A 22,081-nucleotide genomic window follows, 5' to 3' on the forward strand; every position below is an offset into this window, starting at 1 on the left:
AACACTGATGAAAACGTAATAGTTTGTCACATAAACTGAAAATAAAAAATTAAACTTTTCACTCGAGGGAAGAGTTGAACCACGGACCTCTCGTTCCGCAGCTACTCACACTAGCCACGGGACCACGACGCTCCTGTGTTTGTGTTATCCTTGATGTTACTTATCTTGCACATGGACTACTCAGTTTATATATTTTGCTCATTTTTTCATAGTTCCACACAACTTCTTCCTGTTTTCTCGATTGATGTGTGTTCAGTTTTTCAAGGCCTATCCACTGTGCCAACTTATAACTAAATTTGAGGGGGGTGCGATGGGGAGGTTCCCTCGTCAGAAGCAATCTCTTGAGCGACAGGCCTGCGAGTACTCCTCTCACTTCTTACCCTTCCTTCTGCATTTAATAGAGAGCTTTTCCATCTACACTTCTGCATTTTATTTCTTTCAAATTATTATTACTCCTCTATGTGCCATGCTGATATATTCATATCTTTCTCAATATCTCTATACTTTTCTCTAAACGATTCTGATTTATCCCGTTTTAACCTCCCGGTATTTTTATTCCTAACCGACTTATACTGCTGTTTTGATACTTAATTCATAAGATTCTTGTATTTCCTTAAGTCAGTCACAAGCTTGGGTATTTCATGAATCATTCGTGGCTACCTTGCCTCCATTTTATGCCTACTCTGTCCTACTTATTTTCTTCTTTGCTGTATGCCACTCCTTTTGTACTGATCTACACCTTTACATTGGTCACTGCCTCAGAGGATCTCCACTTCGCCGCGCTCTGTCTTAAATTTTCAGTATTTCGTCATATATTCCTTTTTATTTATCTTCTTGAATCTGCCTGCATTTGATCACTACAAAGTTACGGTCTTTCTGTATATCAGCACCTACGTATGCTTCGCAGTCTCGAATTTCATTAGTATAACTTGTCTAACCATAATGTGGTTCAGTTAACATCTCCCAGTGTGTACCGGTCTTTGTATACTAGTATCTTATTCTCTTATGATTTTGAATAGGGCATTCGCTACAACCACTGCAACCTCTCTCTCCTCTCAACTCTTTCACCAGCAACGCCATCTTCCATTCCCTCCATTTTCACGGCCTTCCAATCTCCTACGAGTACTAAATGTTCATCCCTTTCACATATTTAATCAATATAGTAAAATCCCTGTATACCGCGGCACGATACACTACGAATTTGGATACAACACTGTGTAAAAATCTAATTTGTTTACAAGTAGCGTTTCTGTAGCATCAGTTTCCTCAAGAACTCTCAAGCTATCAAAATACTAATTGATAGAGATAAGAATAACTAAACTCAACCTTGCTTTTGTCTTATTATCATTATATCAGTATGTCAGTGGACAGAAACCTGAATACACGTGTCACGATTAACTCTGTCACACAAGCAACAAGTTGACAGCGTAAAAATTCTTGCAAATACTACAAATGAGCACAGCCATTATGCGCATCAGGCACTATCTTTTACGAGTTCAGATTTCTCTCTGTATGTTACGTTGTTCCAGAAACGAAAACGATTATCTGTCAGTACTAAACCAAAAATTATTGTTCGTGTGAAGAATGGTGATACACATGCAAGTTTAGCACTGACTATGGTATACCTGAAGGAACATCCAGGGAGTGGGTGAAAGAAGAGGATAGAAGTTTTATAAACACAGTTGAAAGTGATGAAGGAATGGACAGAAAGTGGACGAAACTAGTTCAAATGGTACAAATGGCTCTGAGCACTATGGGACTTAACTACTGAGGTCATCAGTCCCCTAGAACTTAGAACTACTTAAACCTAACTAACCTAAGGACAACACATACATGGATGCCCGAGGCAGGATTCGAACCTGCGGCCGTAGCGGTCGCGCGGCTCCATACTGTAGCGCCTAGAACCGCTCGGCCACTCCGGCCGGCACGAAACGGTAAAAGACGATGAATTTGACGAATGTTTTTATAGATGCTTTTTAATAAAGCGAAGTGAAGGTGTGCCACTTCCCGCATCATTTATTAAGGTCCAAGCAGCCAAATTTCAGTTTGATTTAAATGACAACGAATAATTCACTGTTTCCTGTGGATGGTAATCAAGATGGGAATGTCGCGATGGAATTAGCCAAACGACTACTGAAGGCGAAGCAAGGTCTTCAGATGCTGAATCCGCTGCACAATTTTCTGAAATTCTACAGTAAGTAATGATGAAAATTTAAATAATCGTCAAGTTTACAATTGTGAGTATATGTCGCTTTATTATCGATTACTTCCGGCCAGAACTCTGGAAGTAAAATAGTTAAGAAATAACTCGGTTTTCAAAGTGAGAAAAGTCAGAATTACTCTCCTCTGTGCAACAAATAAATCTGCTGAACGTAAGCTGAAAACTCTTTTTAAAGGCAAAAGTAAAAGCTTAGATGTTTTAAACATTTAAACATGTTATCATTGCCGTTAATTTACATTCATTGAAGACTGGCTGGATGACATGCGATATCTTCATAAAGCGGTTTCGAGAACAGCTTGTTCCGTTAGTGAGAAAACACCTACGATTACTTAAGCTGAGAGAAGAAGCTCTGCTAATTCTCGATCACTGTCTAGTTCATACACCTGCTAATATATTGCAGTCGGAGTTTCGCCTGAATAGCCGGCCGGAGTGGCCGAGAGGTTCTAGGCACTTCAGTCTGGAACCGCGTGACCGCAACGGTCGCAGGTTCGAATCCTGCCTCGGGCATGGATGTTTGTGATGTCCTTAGGTTAGTTAGGTTTAAGTAGTTCTAAGTTCTAGGGGACTGATGTCCTCAGATGTTAAGTCCCATAGTGCTCAGAGACGTTTGAACCATTTTTCGCCTGAATACACTACACCGGTAATTCAGCCGTTGGATCAGGGCAATAATTTTAGGCTCAGTAACATCGTGAACTGCTCACTTCAGTAGTGTTTTCAGATGAGGAAACGAAAATGATCTTAAAACCTGTAAATCTGTAGACTGTTGCGTATTCAGTAGGGCTGTAATGGCAAAACATCATTATGGTTAGTACAAAGGACTGCAGAAGCAAGGGTTGCATTGTTCCATAAAGCATGTAATGGCTCAGGTGGCTCGGGTTTCAACAGCAGTGACACTCAATTTGGATGCGAAGTTCTACATTGCAATATTGTTCTTGAAGCCTTGAATCGCTGGGCAGCCGTTGAACCGACTTCAGAGATTATACATGGCAAAGGCTTTATTGATGTAGTACGAAATGAGAGTGGTAAGGCGGTGGAAAATGAGGACAACGAAGAAGAAGATTAAAAGCAGAGAAGATGCTCCCAGTGCAAAGTAATTACGTGGATGGGGAGACAAACTACAACAAGCCATATTCATTTGTTACACCTTATGAACATACAACAATAAGTATAAAATAAAATAGATGAATCGCTAATGCAAGCAAATTAAAGACCAATTGGATAAAAGAATCACAAGAAGACTTGCAGCAATTGAAAATTCCAGCGGAAGAAATTGAGAACAGAAAACCGTTGAGAAGTAAAATCAAAAACAAGAAACTTGAATAAGTCTCAACGAAAGACACAACAGGGAAACAATGGGCAGATGAAAGGACGAAAAAACACAATAAAGAGGTTCTGGGAAGAAAAGAAAAGAAAAGAAGAAAAGGAAGTGGGTCTGTGATTGGCTCAAGTTCACATGCTCTCCTAAAAGGGAATAACGGAGAATAATAATAATCAAACTGATGCAGGACAAAAGAAGGTTACCGACGTGGAGCTGTGATTGGCTCAAGTTCACATGCTCTCCGAAAAGGGAATAACGGAGAATAATAATAATAATCAAACTGATGCAGGACAAAAGAAGGTTACCGCCTTTTTTTAAAGCAGTAGGGAATGGACCTACAGTACCTTCCAGACAGTATTGTAAATAGTAGTCTATTTAGCAGTATATTTTATATACTGTAGTGGAGTTCAGTATTTTACGGTGGTGATACTGCTTGGACGTCATTTGAGTGTAGTTTATCCAAATGCTATATTTGATAAGATATTTAAAAACTTTCCTTTTGATATCCTTTAAATTTAAATATTGTAGGATATTCAGTATGGGGTAACACAGCAGTGTATCCTTTTCCAAACATTCCATACGTCGTACGTCAATCCACAGTTCACTCTCGATGCACCACGGTTAACCTATAATTCAGGAGCGCCGGCCGGAGTGGCCGAGCGGTTATAGGCGCTTCAGTCTGGAACCGCGCAGGTTCGAATCCTGCCTCGGGCATGGATGTGCGTGACGTCCTTAGGTTAGTTAGGTTTAAGTAGTTCTAAGTTCTAGGGGACTGATGACCTCAGATGTTAAGTCCCATAGTGCTCAGAGCCATTTGAACCATTTGAATTCTGAGCAAAACATATCCATCAACAACTGCGTTCTATCGGTCTTCAGCTGTACTTGTATACGAGTATCTTCACTAGCTTGTGATATAGGCACGTAAACCTCTACAATGGTGGTCAGTATAGGCTTATTTCGAAGCCTCAGAAGAATTACGTGGTCCTCGCTTTGCTCATAGTAGTTCATCTTGCGGCTTATGTCGGTTCCAATATTTGTTATACCATCCACTGGTACTGCCTTTTTATTTTATTTATTTATTTAGTCCCTCTCAAATTCCTCTCCTGTACCAACCACGTCACAATGTCTTAACCGAAGTCCTACCATCTCATCCTTTCCTTTTGTCAATGTTATCCATACATCCCTTTCCTCGGCGACTGTGCGAAGAACATCCCAGTTGCATTTCGTGTCAGTACACCCAATTTTCAGTATTCTTCTGTAGCACCATATCTCAAATGCTTCCACTGATTTCTCTTCCGCTTTCCCCACAGTCGATGTTTCACCGCCGTACAATGCTGTGCTCCAAACGTACATTCTCAGAAATTTCTTCCTCAAATTTGATGTTAGTAGATTTCTTAGGTCAGGAATGCCCTTTTCGCCAGTGTTAATTTGCTTTTTATGTCTTCCCTGCTCCGTCCGTCGTGGATTATTTTGCAGCCTAGGTAGCAGAAGTCCTTAACTTCACCGGCGTTGCCTGGTGAAACGTTGTTGTGATGCCTCGTATAAGGAGGAGAAATGCGTACCATCACGTTTCCAACTTTGATAAAGGTCGGATCGTAGCCTATCACGATTGCGGTTTATCGTATCACGACATTGCTGCTCAATTTGGTCGAAATCCAATGACTGCTGGCAGAATATGGAATCGGTGTGTTCAGGAGGGTAATACGGAACGCCGTGCTGGATCCCAACGGCCTCATATCACTGGGAGTCGAGATGACAGGCATCTTATCCGCATGGCTGTAACAGATCGTGCAGCCACGTCTCGATCCCTGAGTCAACAGATGGGGACGTTTGCAAGACAACAACCAACTGCACGAACAGTTCGACGACGTTTGCAGCAGCATGGACTATCAGCTCAGAGACCATGGCTGCAGTTACCCCTGACGCTGCATCACAGACAGGAGCGCCCGCGATGTTATACTCAACGACGAATCTGGGTGCACGAATGGCAAAACTTCATTTTTTCGGATGAATCCAGGTTCTCTTTACAGCATCATGATGGTCGCATCCGTGTTTGGCGACATCGCTGTGAACGCACATTAGAAGCGTGGATTCGTCATCGCCATACTGGCGTATCACCTGGCGTGATGGTATGGGATGCCATTGGTTACACGTCTCGGTCACCTCTTGTTCGCATTGGCGGCACATTGAACAGTGGACATTACATTTCAGATGTGTTACGACCCGTAGCTGTACCCTTCATTCAATCCCTGCGAAACCATACATTTCAGCAGGATAATTCACGACCGCATGTTGCCGGCCCTGTACGGGCCTTTCTGGATACAGAAAATGTTCGACCGCTGCCTTGGCCAGCACATTCTCCAGATCTTTCACCAATTGAAAACGTCTGGTCAATGGTGGCCGAGCAACTGGCTCGTCACAATACGCCAGTCACTACTCTTGATGAACTGTGGTATCGTGTTGAAGCTGCATGGGCAGCTGTATCTGTAAACGCCATCCAAGCTCTGTTTGACTCAATGCCCAGGCGTATCAAGGCCTTTATTACGGCCAGATGTGGTTGTTCTGGGTACTGATTTCTCAGGATCTATGCACCCAAACTGCGTGGAAATGTAATCACATGTCAGTTCTAGTATAATATATTTGTCCAATGAATACCCGTTTATAATCTGCATTTCTTCTTGGTGTAGCAATTTTAATGGCCAGTAGTGTAACACATCCCTGTATACACCATTTTAATCGTATCTCTTCGTTGTTGGTGCTGCACTCTTGTCATTCCCTCTTGGTTGTTGTACATTTTGTATAATACCTGTCTTTCCCCAAAGCTTATCATTATTTCTCTGAGAATTTCGATCGTCGTGAACCGTATTACATTATGGAACGCTTTTTCCCGGTTGACAAATCCAATGAACGTGTCTTGATTTTTCTTTGGTCTTGTTTCCACTATCAACCTCAATGTCAGAACTGCCTCTTTGGTGCCTTTACTTTCCCAAAAGCCAAACTGATCGCCATCTAACACATCCTCAGTTTTCTTTTCCATTCTTCTGTATATTATTCTCGTCAGCAACTTGGATGCGTGAACTGTTCAGCTGATTGTGGGATAGTTCTCGCATCTGTCAGCTCTTTTAATCTTTGGAACTGTGTGGATAATGTTTTTCCGAAAGTCAGATGGTACATCGCCAGATTCACACATTATGTACACATCAACGTGAATAGTCGTTTTGCTGTCAATTCCCCAATAATTTTAGAAAGTCTGATGGAAAGTTATCTATCCCTTTTGCCTTACTTGTTCTTAAGTCTACCAAAGCTCTTTTAAATTCTAATTCTAATAATGGATCCCCTATCTCGTCTATATCGAATCCCGTTTCCTTTTCTGTCACGTCATCAGAAAATTCTTCCTCCTCGTACAGGACTTCAATGTGCTCTTTCCACCTATCTGCTATTTGCTCTGCATTTGACAGTGGAATTCCCATTGCACTCTTAATGTTACCAGCACTAATTTCACCGAAGTTTGTTTTGACTTTTCTATGTGCTTAGATGGTCTCTCCGACGATTCTTTCTTTTTTCGATTTCTTCACATTTTTCATGCAGCCATTTCGTCTTAGCTTCCCTGCACTTCTGAGTGACTTGCATTTCTATACTCCAGAATTTCTTTGAACATTTTTGTGCTTCCTTCTTTCATTCATCAACTGAAGCATTTCTGTTAACCAAGGTTTCTTTGCAGTTACATTCTTTGTACCTATGATTTTCTTTCCATCTTCGGTGATTACCCTTTCTAGAGATGTCCTCTTATCTTCAACTGAAACGCACTGAACTATTCCTTATCGCAGCCTCTGTAGCCTTAGAGAACTTCAAGCATGTCTCTTCATTCCTTAGTATTTTCGTATCCCACTTCTTTGCGCATTGATTCTTTTTGACTAGTCTCTTAAACTCCGGCCTTCTCCTCATAGAAATCTTCCAGTATCTCCCGGCCTTTTCCAAGTACACACCTTCCTCTTGTGATCCTTGAACAGAGTATTCTCTAATACCAGTTAAATTTATTGCAGAACTCAATTACTTTCTCCACTCCCATACTAAGTACCAAGCTCATATTCTCCCTAATCCCTTTTTTCTGCTCCTTCCCCTACACGCGCATTCTACTCCCCCATGACTATTAGATTCCCATCTCCATTTACATACTGAATTATCCGTTCAATATCCTCATATACTTTCTCCATCTCTTCATCTTCAGCTTGCGATGTCGGCATGTATGTCCGAGCCTTAGTTGTCGGTGTTGGTTTGCTGTCAACAACCCTATCACTGAACTGTTCACAGTAACTGACTCTCTGTCCTGCTTTACCTGATACTCAACTGACCAGAAATCCTTGTCTTCTTTCCATTTCACTCCAGAGCCCCACTATATATAGATTGAGCCTTAGCATCTCCCTTTTTTGATTTCCAAGCTTCTCTACAACTTTCCAACTCGAAGAACGTTTTCCTTTCGTTGATTATTTAATCTTTTTCTCATCTCCTTGGCAGCCCCGCCGGAGATCAGAATGTGGGACTCGTCCGCAATCTTTTGCCAATGACGAGATCATCATGACACTTTTACAATTACACGCCACATGTGCTGTGGATATACGTTACGTGCCTTTATTGCAATGGTTTCCATTTTCTTCTACATCCTCATGCCACTGATAATTGCTGAATCCTGCGCATTTAGGTGCAGTTTCCTACCCTTGAACCTCTGTCCGCTCTCCCCCCCCCCCCCCCTCCCCCTCCGCGCCCTCTTTGACAAGGCCGTTGGTAGAATGACGGTCACTTCTTAAACCGGAAGTCTTCGGCCGCCACAGCTGACGATTTTTATTCAGAATTTAAGCGGTGGCGGGTTCGAACCAAGGACAGAGGACGTTTTGATTACTAATCGTTGTCGCTACACCTAGACTCTAAACCATTTGACCGTACGAGGTGTGTGAGAAGAGTAATGTGACCGATATTTCTTTATCTACTGAAGTCCTTTTTCTTTATTTTCTTCAAACAACAATATCGTACCCTTCAAAGTCGTTACCTTCGGCACCTATAACAGGCGGAGTCGTTATTCGCAGTCCTGGTAGCAGAGCTGAAAGGCTTCAACATTCTTTTGAATGTTCTCCAGAATCCCAAAACGACATTCTTTTAAGACTTTTTCAGTTTCGCGAAAAGGAAAAAGTCACAAGGACTCAGGGGAACAGGGGGCTTTGGAATAACAGGAATGCCTTTTGAGCTCAAAAATTCCGTGATGTAAGTAGCTGTGTGACGTGAGGCGATGTCACGTTGCAGCATCCACTTGTCTGCAATGTCCGATGTAGATCGATCCGCCCTTTTCCTGAGCCTTTCAAGGACATATTTGAATAGGACGTGGTTGACAGTTTGTCCTGGAGGAAGAAATTTCTTATGCACGATGCGTCTACTGTCAAAAAAGCCAGCCATCATTGTTTCATCTTGGATTTGCCCATTTTTCGGTCGAGGAGATGTCTGTGTGCCACTCCTCACTTTGTCTTAAAAAAAGACAGGATTCATCACCTGTTACCACTCGACTGAACCATTCGCAATCATTGGCAGTTCTCTCAAGAAGATCAACGTACACGTTTCTCCCATTGTACACTCCTGGAAATGGAAAAAAGAACACATTGACACCGGTGTGTCAGACCCACCATACTTGCTCCGGACACTGCGAGAGGGCTGTACAAGCAATGATCACACGCACGGCACAGCGGACACACCAGGAACCGCGGTGTTGGCCGTCGAATGGCGCTAGCTGCGCAGCATTTGTGCACCGCCGCCGTCAGTGTCAGCCAGTTTGCCGTGGCATACGGAGCTCCATCGCAGTCTTTAACACTGGTAGCATGCCGCGACAGCGTGGACGTGAACCGTATGTGCAGTTGACGGACTTTGAGCGAGGGCGTATAGTGGGCATGCGGGAGGCCGGGTGGACGTACCGCCGAATTGCTCAACACGTGGGGCGTGAGGTCTCCACAGTACATCGATGTTGTCGCCAGTGGTCGGCGGAAGGTGCACGTGCCCGTCGACCTGGGACCGGACCGCAGCGACGCACGGATGCACGCCAAGACCGTAGGATCCTACGCAGTGCCGTAGGGGACCGCACCGCCACTTCCCAGCAAATTAGGGACACTGTTGCTCCTGGGGTATCGGCGAGGACCATTCGCAACCGTCTCCATGAAGCTGGGCTACGGCCCCGCACACCGTTAGGCCGTCTTCCGCTCACGCCCCAACATCGTGCAGCCCGCCTCCAGTGGTGTCGCGACAGGCGTGAATGGAGGGACGAATGGAGACGTGACGTCTTCAGCGAGGAGAGTCGCTTCTGCCTTGGTGCCAATGATGGTCGTATGCGTGTTTGGCGCCGTGCAGGTGAGCGCCACAATCAGGACTGCATACGACCGAGGCACACAGGGCCAACACCCGGCATCATGGTGTGGGGAGCGATCTCCTACACTGGCCGTACACCACTGGTGATCGTCGAGGGGACACTGAATAGTGCACGGTACATCCAAATCGTCATCGAACCCATCGTTCTACCATTCCTAGACCGGCAAGGGAACTTGCTGTTCCAAGGACAATGCACGTCCGCATGTATCCCGTGCCACCCAACGTGCTCTAGAAGGTGTAAGTCAACTACCCTGGCCAGCAAGATCTCCGGATCAGTCCCCCATTGAGCATGTTTGGGACTGGATGAAGCGTCGTCTCACGCGGTCTGCACGTCCAGCACGAACGCTGGTCCAACTGAGGCGCCAGGTGGAAATGGCATGGCAAGCCGTTCCACAGGACTACATCCAGCATCTCTACGATCGTCTCCATGGGAGAATAGCAGCCTGCATTGCTGCGAAAGGTGGATATACACTGTACTAGTGCCGACATTGTGCATGCTCTGTTGCCTGTGTCTATGTGCCTGTTGTTTTGTCAGTGTGATCATGTGATGTATCTGACCCCAGGAATGTGTCAATAAAGTTTCCCCTTCCTGGGACAATGAATTCACGGTGTTCTTATTTCAATTTCCAGGAGTGTATTTCAGCTCAGTTGTGGGGTTTTGCAGCACCATTTTGGCGCAAACCTTTCGCATGTGCAAAACTTCGGGCAAAATGCGATGTAAGGTGAAACTGTTTAAACTGGTTACCTAAAATCATTATTGTCTCATCTCACAAGAGCACGCACATGTTTGACGTTTTCTTCGGTTTTTGAAGTTGACGGTCTCTCTGAGCGAGGTTCATCTTCAACGTATTCTCAGCCTTCCAAAAATGATTTATGCCAGCGAAAAACTTGTGCTCTTGATAAGGAATGTTTCTCATTGGTCTGTTTCAACTTTTAAATGGTCATAATCGCGGATTCCCCCAAGTCTAATATGAAACTCGATGACAAAACGTTGCTCTAAATTTTGCTGTTCCATTTTCGTAACACACGACAAAGACACGGCTTCACTGATGGCGCTCTCAAAAATCACGAGGTGGGAGTACGGAGCCGCGCGGGATTAGCCGAGCGGTCTGAGGCGCTGCTCCCGACGGAGGTTCGAGTCCTCCCTCGGGCATGGGTGTGTGTTTGTCCTTAGGATAATTTAGGTTAAGTAGTGTGTAAGCTTAGGGACTGATCACCTTAGCATTTAAGTACCATAAGATTTCACAAAATTTGAACGATTTTATTGTTTATTTATTTTTTATTTTATATATATATATATATATATATTTTTTTTTTTTTTTTTTTAGTACGGAGTTGAAACTCGGGCAGAGTGTCTGGAAGGGATGAACATACCGGTCTACACAGGTGGAACAACACACAGCGCTGCCAGATCGCTCGGTAGTGTTATCAGTGACATTACTTTCCCACACCTCGCATGTCTCTGACATTTTTTATTACACTCACTAACTCCTACGAAGATCAGTTTTAATCTTGTCACTTATCTTTTCGTTTTCCCTGGAACATTCAGATTTGTAGCATTCCACGCTCGCAGTGCTTGAACGTTATCCATCCTGTTCTTGGTTAATACTCTCCAAAGCAGAAGCCGCACCCTTCCTTCAGGGATTCGAACAGAGGACTAATTTACGCGTGGAACTGTTTGCGAAGGAAGTAGTCAGTGTTTTCTAAAGATTTTGTGTCCTATGGATAAACTGCATGTCTTTAACACAGTGGCTTCCACTTTCTTCTGCACTTTTGTGCCACTGTTCACAGCCTTTTGTTGCACTTTCACAAGGGAAAGAGGATGTCCTGTTCCTCCAGCTTCTTTGACTAGGTGGTTTCCAGAATGAAGCCGACTTCTTATAGCGGATGTCTTCGGCTGTCATAGCAGAAATTATTTGTTACAACCTAAGCAGTAAACGGGACCGAACACTGGAGTCATGATCTTTGAACTAGTAATCAAAGACGCTATCCCTAGACCATAGAAACTCTATTAAAAAGAAACGTTTTACTCTTCTTGAAAATTAGTTATGTATCTGTATCTGTCTGGTACCCAGTGGAAGACATGATCGTCAGCAGTGTTAGATGTTCTCATATCTGAAACATTATGGAGAGACAAGAAACTGGCGCATTGTCTGACAATCGGGAATTATACGCTCCATAGTAGTGTTATAGGCCCTCTTACATGACGCTGTAATTTACCATCTAGTAAAATCATCAGACGATCACTGTCAATTACAAAATGATCTAGAGAGAATTTCTGCATGGTGCGAAAAGTGGCAATTAGCACTAAACAAAGAAAAGTGCGAGGTCAGCCACATGGGTACTAAAAGAAATCCGACAAATTTTTGGTGTACGATAAATGGCACAAATATAAGGGCTGTCAATTCGACTAAATACCTAGGAATTACAATAACGAGCAACTTAAATTGGAAAGACCGCATAGGTAATATTGTGGGGAAGGCGAAACAAAGACTGCGCTTTGTTGGCAGAACACTTAGAATATGCGACAAACCCACTAAAGAGCGCGGTGTGGGATCCTTACCAGGTAGGATTGACGGAGGACATCGAAAAAGTGCAAACAAGGGCAGCTCGTTTCGTGTTATCGCGCAATAGGGGTGAGAGTGTCACTGATATGATACACGCGCTGGGGTGGCAGTCACTGAAACAAAGGCGGTTTTCTGTGCGGCGAGATCTATTTACGAAATTTCACTCACCAACTTTCTCTTCCGAATGCGTAAATATTTTGTTGACACCTATCTAAGTGGTGAGAAATGATCATCATAATAAAATAAGAGAAATCAGAGTTCGAACAGAAAGATTTAGGTGTTCGAGAGTGGAATGGTAGAGAACTAGTATGAAAATTGTTCGATGAACCCTCTGCCAGGCACTTAAGTGTGAATTGCGGGGTAACCATGTAGATGTAGCAATCTCTCATTGGCTACCAAATGGAGGGCATGGAAATTTCTTCAACTGCCCTTTCAGGGGTAGACTACACAGGCGTGTGTCAGAGACATGAGGTGTGAAGCGAATCCGATGGTCTATACTGAGAATACCAAGATCGCTGTTTATATACGATTAACCAGTTGGTGCTTTCGTTCTGCCTGCGGCAGGTGACTGCTGTAGCGGTCGCCGTTAGAGCGTGAGTACGGCTGAGGTTTGGCTGGTGTGGTGTTGCAGCGGTGGGCTGTGGAGAACCGCCGGCGGCGCCGTCTGACGGCTACCGCGCCTCGGCCAATGCGACGCATGCGCAGTACCTGTGCTTCGTGGGCCACGTATTCGCCGACACACACCACCGCGACCTGATGCTCCGCTGCGACGCCCGCACCGGCTTTTGGGCGCCCGCGGCGATGCCCGAGTGCGTCAGTAAGTCACCACACACTCTCTTTTTAGCTTAACCAGCTGAACTATGGAGATGCCACACGACTGCATTGCCCACATTAAGCCTATATTTGTAATCTTTCTACACATTATCTACCATGTAGACCTTCACTGAAGTAAGAATATGTCTAGTTCTTCCAAATATTCGGTAGTGTAGGCAGATATATAGTCTTTCCTGAACCCCACAAAAGAGGACGCATTACGTGACAGAGGGAAAATGGGATGACCGTGTCTGAAAAATGTAGCGCCTTATTTCGTGCAACCTTATGTTTAAAAATTCTATCTTTTCCAAAGTTTCCTCTTCACCAAGAGTCAGTACGATCAGCGTAAGAATGAGAGAACACAATGGTTGCTTTAGAGCGCTGTAGGTTTAGACTGACCCAAAAAGGTCCCAAGGACATGTGCGAGATAAACGAAAGTTGGCAGGCCTGTTTCTACTTCTGAAAGATGGCGTCTGTTCTAATTCCGCTCCACTAGCATAGGAGTGCCGCTGGGAGAGCCACTATGAGGATGCAAATCAGGTTTGCTACTAATACGCGCTGTAACGGTCGTGAGCGTTAGTTACCTTTGACGTAGTCAGTTGATGTTAGTCAAGAATTCCTTTTAAGACGACAAAGACGCAGTTATCGTCAGCTAACTGAGTTTGATCGAGATCGTGTAATAGGGCTATGTGAAGCTGGATGTTCCTTACGCGATATTGCCACCGTGCATGATTTCTGACAACGGTGAAACACGTATGTAACATAGCAGCGATGGCGAGGCATTGTAGCATCTGTGACCAGAGAGTATGCGTTTGACCGCGCGAGTGTTGCGAGCGGTTCTCAGTCTGTCAGTCAGTCGTTGCGAGTCTGTAGCTCTGTCTAGTTGAGGGCAGTACTCTGTCAGTAGTCGTTGAGAGCAGTTCAGTGGTAGTCGTCGTGGAGTACGCTAGTAGCCGTCATGCAGAGCAGTCGGTCAGTAGTAGCAGCCCAGTGCGGTTGTGTGATGTGGTCTGTCGGCAACACTGGTCAAGATGCTGAATGAGGTACATTGCTAATTAAGGTAATCATCAGATAATGTAAAGTTTATTTATTGTAATTAATTTCCAACAAGTGCCCCAATAATAATTTGATTTCAAAAAAAAAAAAAAAAAAAAAAAAAAAAAAAAAAAAAAAAGTGTAACCTCCCCACAAAAATTTACAAGACAATATTATATAGAAATGGGAGCCAAGTGTAACCTCCCGTAATGAAATTTACTGACAATGACAATTAAACAAAAATTAGCAATCTGACTCACAAATAAAAAATGAAAAACAATTCAGTGGTAATGAAAATCAGTGGCAGTGAAAATTCAATTAAACCGAAATATCGGTCTTTGGCCCTGTGCAAAAATCAGAATTAAATTCTTACCTCATAGTCATTCCTATACGGTACATTGCGATAGGAATTGAAATATTGTCTTCTTTGTACGTAGTTGTTTCCTTGCTGTCGTGCGTTACTATTTGTTGGATCTGTGACTATATGTGCACGCGGCGGAACATTAAAGCCTGGTTGACCTTGTGCATTACATTGTTGGTTACGTATGCTAACCGGTTGACTTTCATGCTGTTGCGGTGGAAAATGTCTATTGTTACAAAAATGTGTTTACTGTTACTGATAATTTTACACATACTGATGATTAAAATTTGTCAGTTATTAAAATTACGCTGGTAGTTGTGGAGTGCCTAATGAAAATTGTCACTTTCGGTAAAAATTTGTCACATCGGGTTTTCATTACATATTCTTAATTCTAGGTAGAGCAATAGTTAAAGAGCGGTTTTGATAGATATAAAGTATAGTAGAAGAGAAGGCAGCAGTGCAGAAAACTAAAGATGAAACAGCACTACTACAGCTCGGGGCCCTATGCTCGCTACGGCACATATTCATTAAAGTGTAATGAATCCCCTGAGGTTTATTACACACTGCAAATACTTTTCAGCTTTTGCATTGCAGGCAATGCCGGTAAAAATTCAGAAATAAATTGCTGTATCCATACTAATTCAAGTTTTTGCATTACACGAAATGTTGGTACAAATTCAAGAGCAAATTGTCGTATCCAGTTCAAAGCTAGTTTCTGCGTTACAGGTAATAGCGGTGTAAGTACAAAAATAAATCGACGTATCCAGTTCAAATCGTGTATCTGTGCTCTGTCATTATTAAATTTCATAGTTTTTCTTACGGATAAAAATTGCTCGTAATCAACGTTCTCGTCACTGAATTTGAGAACACGTTCACGTTTGTGTGTGAATCTGTTTGTCTGCGTCATTTCGGATTTCAAGTTGCGTAGCTTTTCGGATTTTACGTCTCGTAGTCTCTGTAAATTGCTCGCATTACACGCGCTGCGTGACTCTGACAAATGTTCGCAAAGTAGCGGATTCTGTGACGTATTGGTGACTGAAATAGTTTTCAACTCTGTTACTGTAACATTTTCGTCAATTTGGTTGATCTGTCGTGCAAATTTCTCGTTAACTTCCGTATTCGGAGTGTGTGAAACTTCCACTGACTCTAAATTAAACTCGTCGCGTATCTGTACTGAGTTTTTACGGCATTGTTCAGTGACTGCATTAATCTTGTCTTTATGTGATTCTGTTGTACCTACGCGTGTGCTACTCACTTCTTGTGCAACAGTGCCAACTTCTTTATTACTGTTTTTAGCACAAGCCTCAGTATCCTCACGTAATTGTTCTTTAATGTCCTGGCATTGCACGGTAACAGCTGTATTCTGTTCACTAACTTGTATGTTCTGTTCGTTAAGGTTGTCTAGTTTTTCGCTCGTCAGTTTGAAACTCTCATCAATCGTTTCGCTAAGTTGTTTGAAATAGTTGTCGAAACTTTCATTAAGCTGTTTGTTATGGTTGTCGAAACTTTCATTCTGTCGTCTGATCTGTTCACTAAGTTTGTCTAGTTTCTCGTTCTGTTCGTTCCTAAACTGTAGCATTATTGCCATAAATTGTTCTAAAGTAACATTACCTACTCCATTATCTGTGCTGTTTGATTGTGTACCTGGAATTGTCGCGCTTTGTGTGACCATTTGGTCATTCTGCAATTTACAAAAGGGATTATCATTCGGACCTACACTGTCACTCACTATTTCGGAATTAAATAAATCCGTTGTACTTTGTGTATCCTGTTCATTTTCATTAGAAATATTTGTCTGAACGTTACTTGATTTTTCCAAACCGGGTGTATTAAGCTGGGCAGCGCTCATTACCATCGTGCGCTCCGCGTCATCAATTGTCGTCAAATTCACAGAGGAGACAATTGAGTTGGCTTGTTCATCATTAAGATAAAAGTCATCATTACTGATTGGAATGCACTCATTGTTAGTGAACGCAGGATTGTCATCATTACACTGCGTGTCACAATTGCTATCGGTTACATTATTTAAGTCGGTAGTTTCGTTCATAATACCTCGCGATACACTATTCATAGTCTTTCGCGGCATTTTTACAGTGGTCACAATTATTCACAAAACAATAAACACAAATGCAAAAACAACACACAAATACAACAGAGCAACGAATTGCCGTTGACCTGTAGAAAGAAAGTCACAAGTTAATAAAAGCGTTGCGCCAAATCCTAATTATATCTAAGCAAATAAGAGCAGATCTCTGACTGTTGTTCAAAAGACTCTCAACGAAATACGATCCTGGACTGGGTGTCGCCAAGTGTAACCTCCCCAGAAAATTTCGTAAGACAATTATTTAATATAAATGGAGCCAAGAAGCAATATCGCCCCCACAGAAATATTTAAATAAAATATAATAATAAATGGGACCCAAGTGTAACCTCCCCACAATGAAATCTACTGACAATGACAATTAAACAGAAATTCGCAATCTGACTCTGGTGTAAGCTTCCGCAAAAATAATGAAAAAACAATTCAGAGCTAATGAAATCTCAGTGATAATGATAATTCAATTAAACCGAAATATCGGTCTTTGGCCCTGTGCAAAAATCAGAATTAAACTCTTACCTCATTGTAACTGCTAGTCACATTTCTGCACTTATTGTTCCGCACTGCTTGGAGGAACTGCATTGCAAATAATAATATTCCTTTTTTTTTTTGTAATTTAACTGAAATTTGTCTTTAAGGGAAGTGGAATGAATTTTTTTTTTGTAAAATGCTTTGAAATAAAAATTATTATTGGGGCGCTTGTTGGAAATTAATTACAATAAATAAACTTTACATTATCTGATGATTACCTTAATTAGCAATGTACCTCATTCAGCATCTTGACCAGTGTTGCCGACAGACCACATCACACAACCGCACTGGGCTGCTACTACTGACCGACTGCTCTGCATGACGGCTACTAGCGTACTCCACGACGACTACCACTGAACTGCTCTCAACGACTACTGACAGAGTACTGCCCTCAACTAGACAGAGCTACAGACTCGCAACGACTGACTGACAGACTGAGAACCGCTCGCAACACTCGCGCGGTCAAACGCATACTCTCTGGTCACAGATGCTACAATGCCTCGCCATCGCTGCTATGTTACATACGTGTTTCAACGGTATACACGGAAAGGTACGATCGGAAGGAGACCGACCTTCGGATGGCCAGGTGGCACTAGAGAGAAAGAAGGCCGTCGTGTTCGGCGTGCGGTTGTGGCGCAGCGTACTGCGTCTACGTCAGCAGTTCGAGCAGCAGTTGGCACCACAGTGACACAACGAATTATTAGAAATCGGTTACATCAAGGACAACTCCGACCCAGACGCTCTGCAGCGTGCATTCCACGGATCCCAAACCAGCGCATTTTGCGACCTCAGTTGTGTCTAGAGAGAGCTCATTTGAAGATAGTGGAAGTGCCGGCCACTGTGGCCGAGCGGTTCTAGGCGTTTCAGTCCGAAACCGCGCTGCTGTTACTGTCGCAGGTTCGAATCCTGCCTCGGGCATGAATGTGTGTGATGTCCTTAGGTTAGTTAGGTAGAAGTAGTTCTACGTTCTAGGGGACTGATGACCTCCGATGTTAAGTCCCATAGTGCTTAGAGCCATTTGAATCATTTGTAGAGTGGAAGCCTGTTGTGTTTCCTGACGAAAGCCTGCCCCACCTTGGTGCCGTGTGTTGGTTAGGAGGAGGCCAAGTGAGAGCCTTTAGCTGAACTGTCTGCAACGTAGACACACTGGACCTACACCTGGAATTATGTTATGCGGTGTGATTTCATATGACAGCAGGTGCACTCTCATAATGACTGCAAATTTGTGCATAAGTCTGGTAATTCGAACTGCTGTGCTGGCATTCATGCCAGCACAGTATTCCAGCGGATGTTTTCAAACACGATAACGCTCGTCCACACACGCTATTGTAGCCAAATATGCTCTACAGAGTGTAAAAATGTTGGCTTGGCCTGTTAGGTCACCACATCTGTCTCCAGTCGAGCACATATGGGACATCATCGGACGACAACTCCTGCGTCATCCGCAACCAGCATTAATCGTCCCTATATAGACCAAACAAAAGCAACTGGAATGGAATTCCAACCCACAAATTAACACCCGGAACCTGTGTGATACAATGCATGATGTTTGCAAGCTAGTGTTCAAAATTCTGGCGGTTACATCGCTTAGTAACGTACCAGAATTTCACATTTGTAATGGCTTTTGTCATACTTACTTTAACGTGTGATCTTGTAACGTTAATCACTTAAATATGATACCTAGAGAACTGTTCTCCAGAAATTTCGTTACTCTATGTTAATTATTTCTTGGTCTTGGGATTTTTTCATTAAGTGTACTGCCCGGCAGTTATGTGACCCTCCAAAGCTAATGTAAATCATGACAGACAAGTGATGTGTATGTTTCATTAGGTTCTATGGGATAACGCAGTAAGGCGGGTGGACGTGATGCAGGGAGAAAATAGCAGAAAGGAGCAATTGTGATTGGACGCGCCCATGACCATACCGTTAAATTATAAAGCTCGATATGTGTCAACGCGGACAGTCCAGTGTAGTTACAAGGAATGGTGTACCACGTGCAGCCGTGTATCACAGAGTAAGAACATTGTTCGTTTCAAAGCCGACAGGAATTGATACTGTCAGTGAAAATAGGTCATAACAAAAAGTTTCCGAGCGAACATTGCGAAGGAAAATCCACGCAAAGGTCTGCTGGGGTCGGATACTTCGCAAAATGCCATCTGTTACAGCGACGTAGAATACTCTTTGGAATTCTGAAAATGGCAACCTTAAGATGATGCACACCTAACAGTCGAAGGACATGAAAAGGAGGCAGTAACTGCGAAGGAAGTAGGACAAGATTGTAGTCTATCGCCTATTTAATCAATCTGAACACTGAGCAAGCAGTAACGAAAACTAAGAAGAAATTCGAAAAAGAATTTAAGTATAAAAAAACTATGCTAAATATTTAAGGTTAGCCGAAGCCATTAAGGTTCTGGAAGATAAGTGGAAAAAATGTGTAGGGTATTGAAAAGAGATTATAATAAGCCCATAAATAAAAGTAAAATAAGTGTGATTGAGTGTACAGGAACTGACTCAGGTGATGTTAAGAGAATTACTTTAGGAAATGGACCCTAAAAGTAGTACACGAATTACATTCTTTGTTTTGCAAAATCAGTGGTAAATGCATGAAAATAAAAGAAGAAGATAAATAGTTAGCAACATATATAAATCTAAGTTTAAACTGTATTTGTTTCTTGGGAGTGTAGCATTATAAGGAGGTGAAACGTGGACGATAAACTATACAGACGTGAAGATCACAGAAGTATTCGAAATGTGATTCTACAGAGAAATTCTGAAAATTAGATGGACAGATTGGATAAATAATGAAGAGGTACTCAATCGAATTGGGAAGAAATGCCTTTCGAGAAAAGTAAGTACAGAGAAGTTATTAGTAAGTGTTCCGCGAATGAGATATCTAAAAGTGTGAGTAGTGTAGTCAAGGTATCCACTCTGTTACATGACAACTATACACCAACGTACAACGTCGAGAAGCTCGTATTAATTACGTACAGCGTTCGACAAAAATATGGAAGCACAGTGAAACATGCATGTTTGACAGTAAATGCAGGTTCTTGCCAATCTGCAGTTTGCGCTGTTGTATTTGACCATGAACAGCACCAGCGCGATGTCCCCAGTACGTCGCAAGTGTCAGCCATGGTCAGAACAGTGCTCTGTACAGTGAATGCGTTATTGCGCGACTCAGTACATTCGAACGTGGGAAAATTGTTGGCGCTCTTATGATTATTGCTTCCTTGATCAAGATAGCCGATGTCTTTGGTGTTTCAAGATTATACCACACATAAGGAAAGCGGAAAAACATCATCCGCTAAGTCACAATTCGGACGAAAGCGTGTGTTGAGTGATCGTGATGGACGGTAATTGAAGAGGACTGTGAGGAAAATTAAGAGTGGGACTGAACGTCGCATTCATGAATCCTGTCAGCACCAAAACAACGAAAAGCGAGCTCCGTAAAGTGTGAATTGCAGGGCGAGCAGGATGCAAATACCTGTAACAGGAAACGTGGTCCCGAAGCCTTAAAACCTAGAATATGGAGCAATGGAAGAAAGTCATTTGGTCGGATAAGTCTTGTTGCACACTGTTTCAAGCTTCTGGCCGTGTTGACGTCCCAAGAGTGAAACATGGGGGGCTCTGATGATCATTTCCGCAACCATGTTGGTGTACTCCAGGGGCCCCATGGGTATTCTGTGAGGTCTGATTGTACAGCCGTCTTGGGTGGTCAGGCATATTGCGTGGTACAATGTTTGCAACCCAATCGTGACGGTGTTGACACAGCTCGCATCATCCAGGACTGGTCTTGTGAGCGCCAACTGTCGTATCTCCATTAGTCATCACAGGAACCATATCTTAATATTATTCAGACTTGTGGTCTACTTCGGAGAGAAGGGTGCGTCATCGCTTACTGAAGTTGCGACTATGTGCAGGAAGAATGGTATAAGGCATTTTTGAAAACCATACAGGACCTGTATGTATCCAACCCGAGATGACTGGAAGCTGCTTTGAATGCCCACGGTTTTCCAACACCGTATTAGACATTGTGATGTGCAAGACACAAATGAATTAATGACAGTAGCTGACAGTGACAGTTGATTAAATCAGAAGGGAAAGTTGATAATTTATGCCGCAGCAAGATCCGAATCTGGATCTCCTAGGATCTTACTAGGCAGATGCGCTGACCAATGGGCCATCTGGACACACTAGCCATCGAAACTGCAGTCTACTCTAGCACGCCTCCCATTGGATTCAAAATCTCAACTTATCCACACACTACTGATGTAGCGCCCCTTTTTTTCCCTTTATTGTATTTCGATTCCCCCCCAGAGGAGGGGGGAGGGCGGGCTGGCAGCAGCGTTAAGCACCGCTCTGCAGCCTACAGATAAAGTTAAAAAAACATAATGAGCACATATAACAATAAAAAGTCGTAATAAAACGGTGACTGTTTCAAACTGGTACAAGGTGAAAAAGTTATGAAGAAAACATAAAAAACAAAGGGTCAGTGATGCAGTTTAAAACCACTTAGGAAATAGACAGACACAATTAAAAAACAGGGTGACAGTCAGGTTTCTATTCGCAACACTTTAAAAAGAGGACGCACAACACTGAAGACTCACGGAGAACACTGCACTATAGAGGACGAAGGCATATGCAGGCGCGAGAAAGGAGTGGGGAAGACAGTCGAGGGGAAAGAAAAAGGACTCGGGGGGAGAGAATGGAGTCATGGAGTGGGTAGGTGGAGAAA

The 22,081-nt window shown here is 43.1% G+C and overlaps 1 protein-coding gene across 1 annotated transcript in view; it reads left to right on the forward strand.

The window, feature by feature from the left end:
- Window positions 1–22,081, forward strand: part of LOC126190917 (uncharacterized) — a 481,361-nt gene that overhangs the window by 449,645 nt on the left and 9,635 nt on the right. The window contains exon 6 of the mRNA XM_049931547.1: window positions 13,140–13,325. Within this exon, the coding sequence (XP_049787504.1) occupies window positions 13,140–13,325 (186 nt within the window). The remainder of the gene's footprint in view (window positions 1–13,139; window positions 13,326–22,081) is intronic.

The sequence above is a fragment of the Schistocerca cancellata genome, chromosome 6 (assembly GCF_023864275.1).
Source record: "Schistocerca cancellata isolate TAMUIC-IGC-003103 chromosome 6, iqSchCanc2.1, whole genome shotgun sequence".
NCBI lineage: Eukaryota > Metazoa > Arthropoda > Insecta > Orthoptera > Acrididae > Schistocerca > Schistocerca cancellata.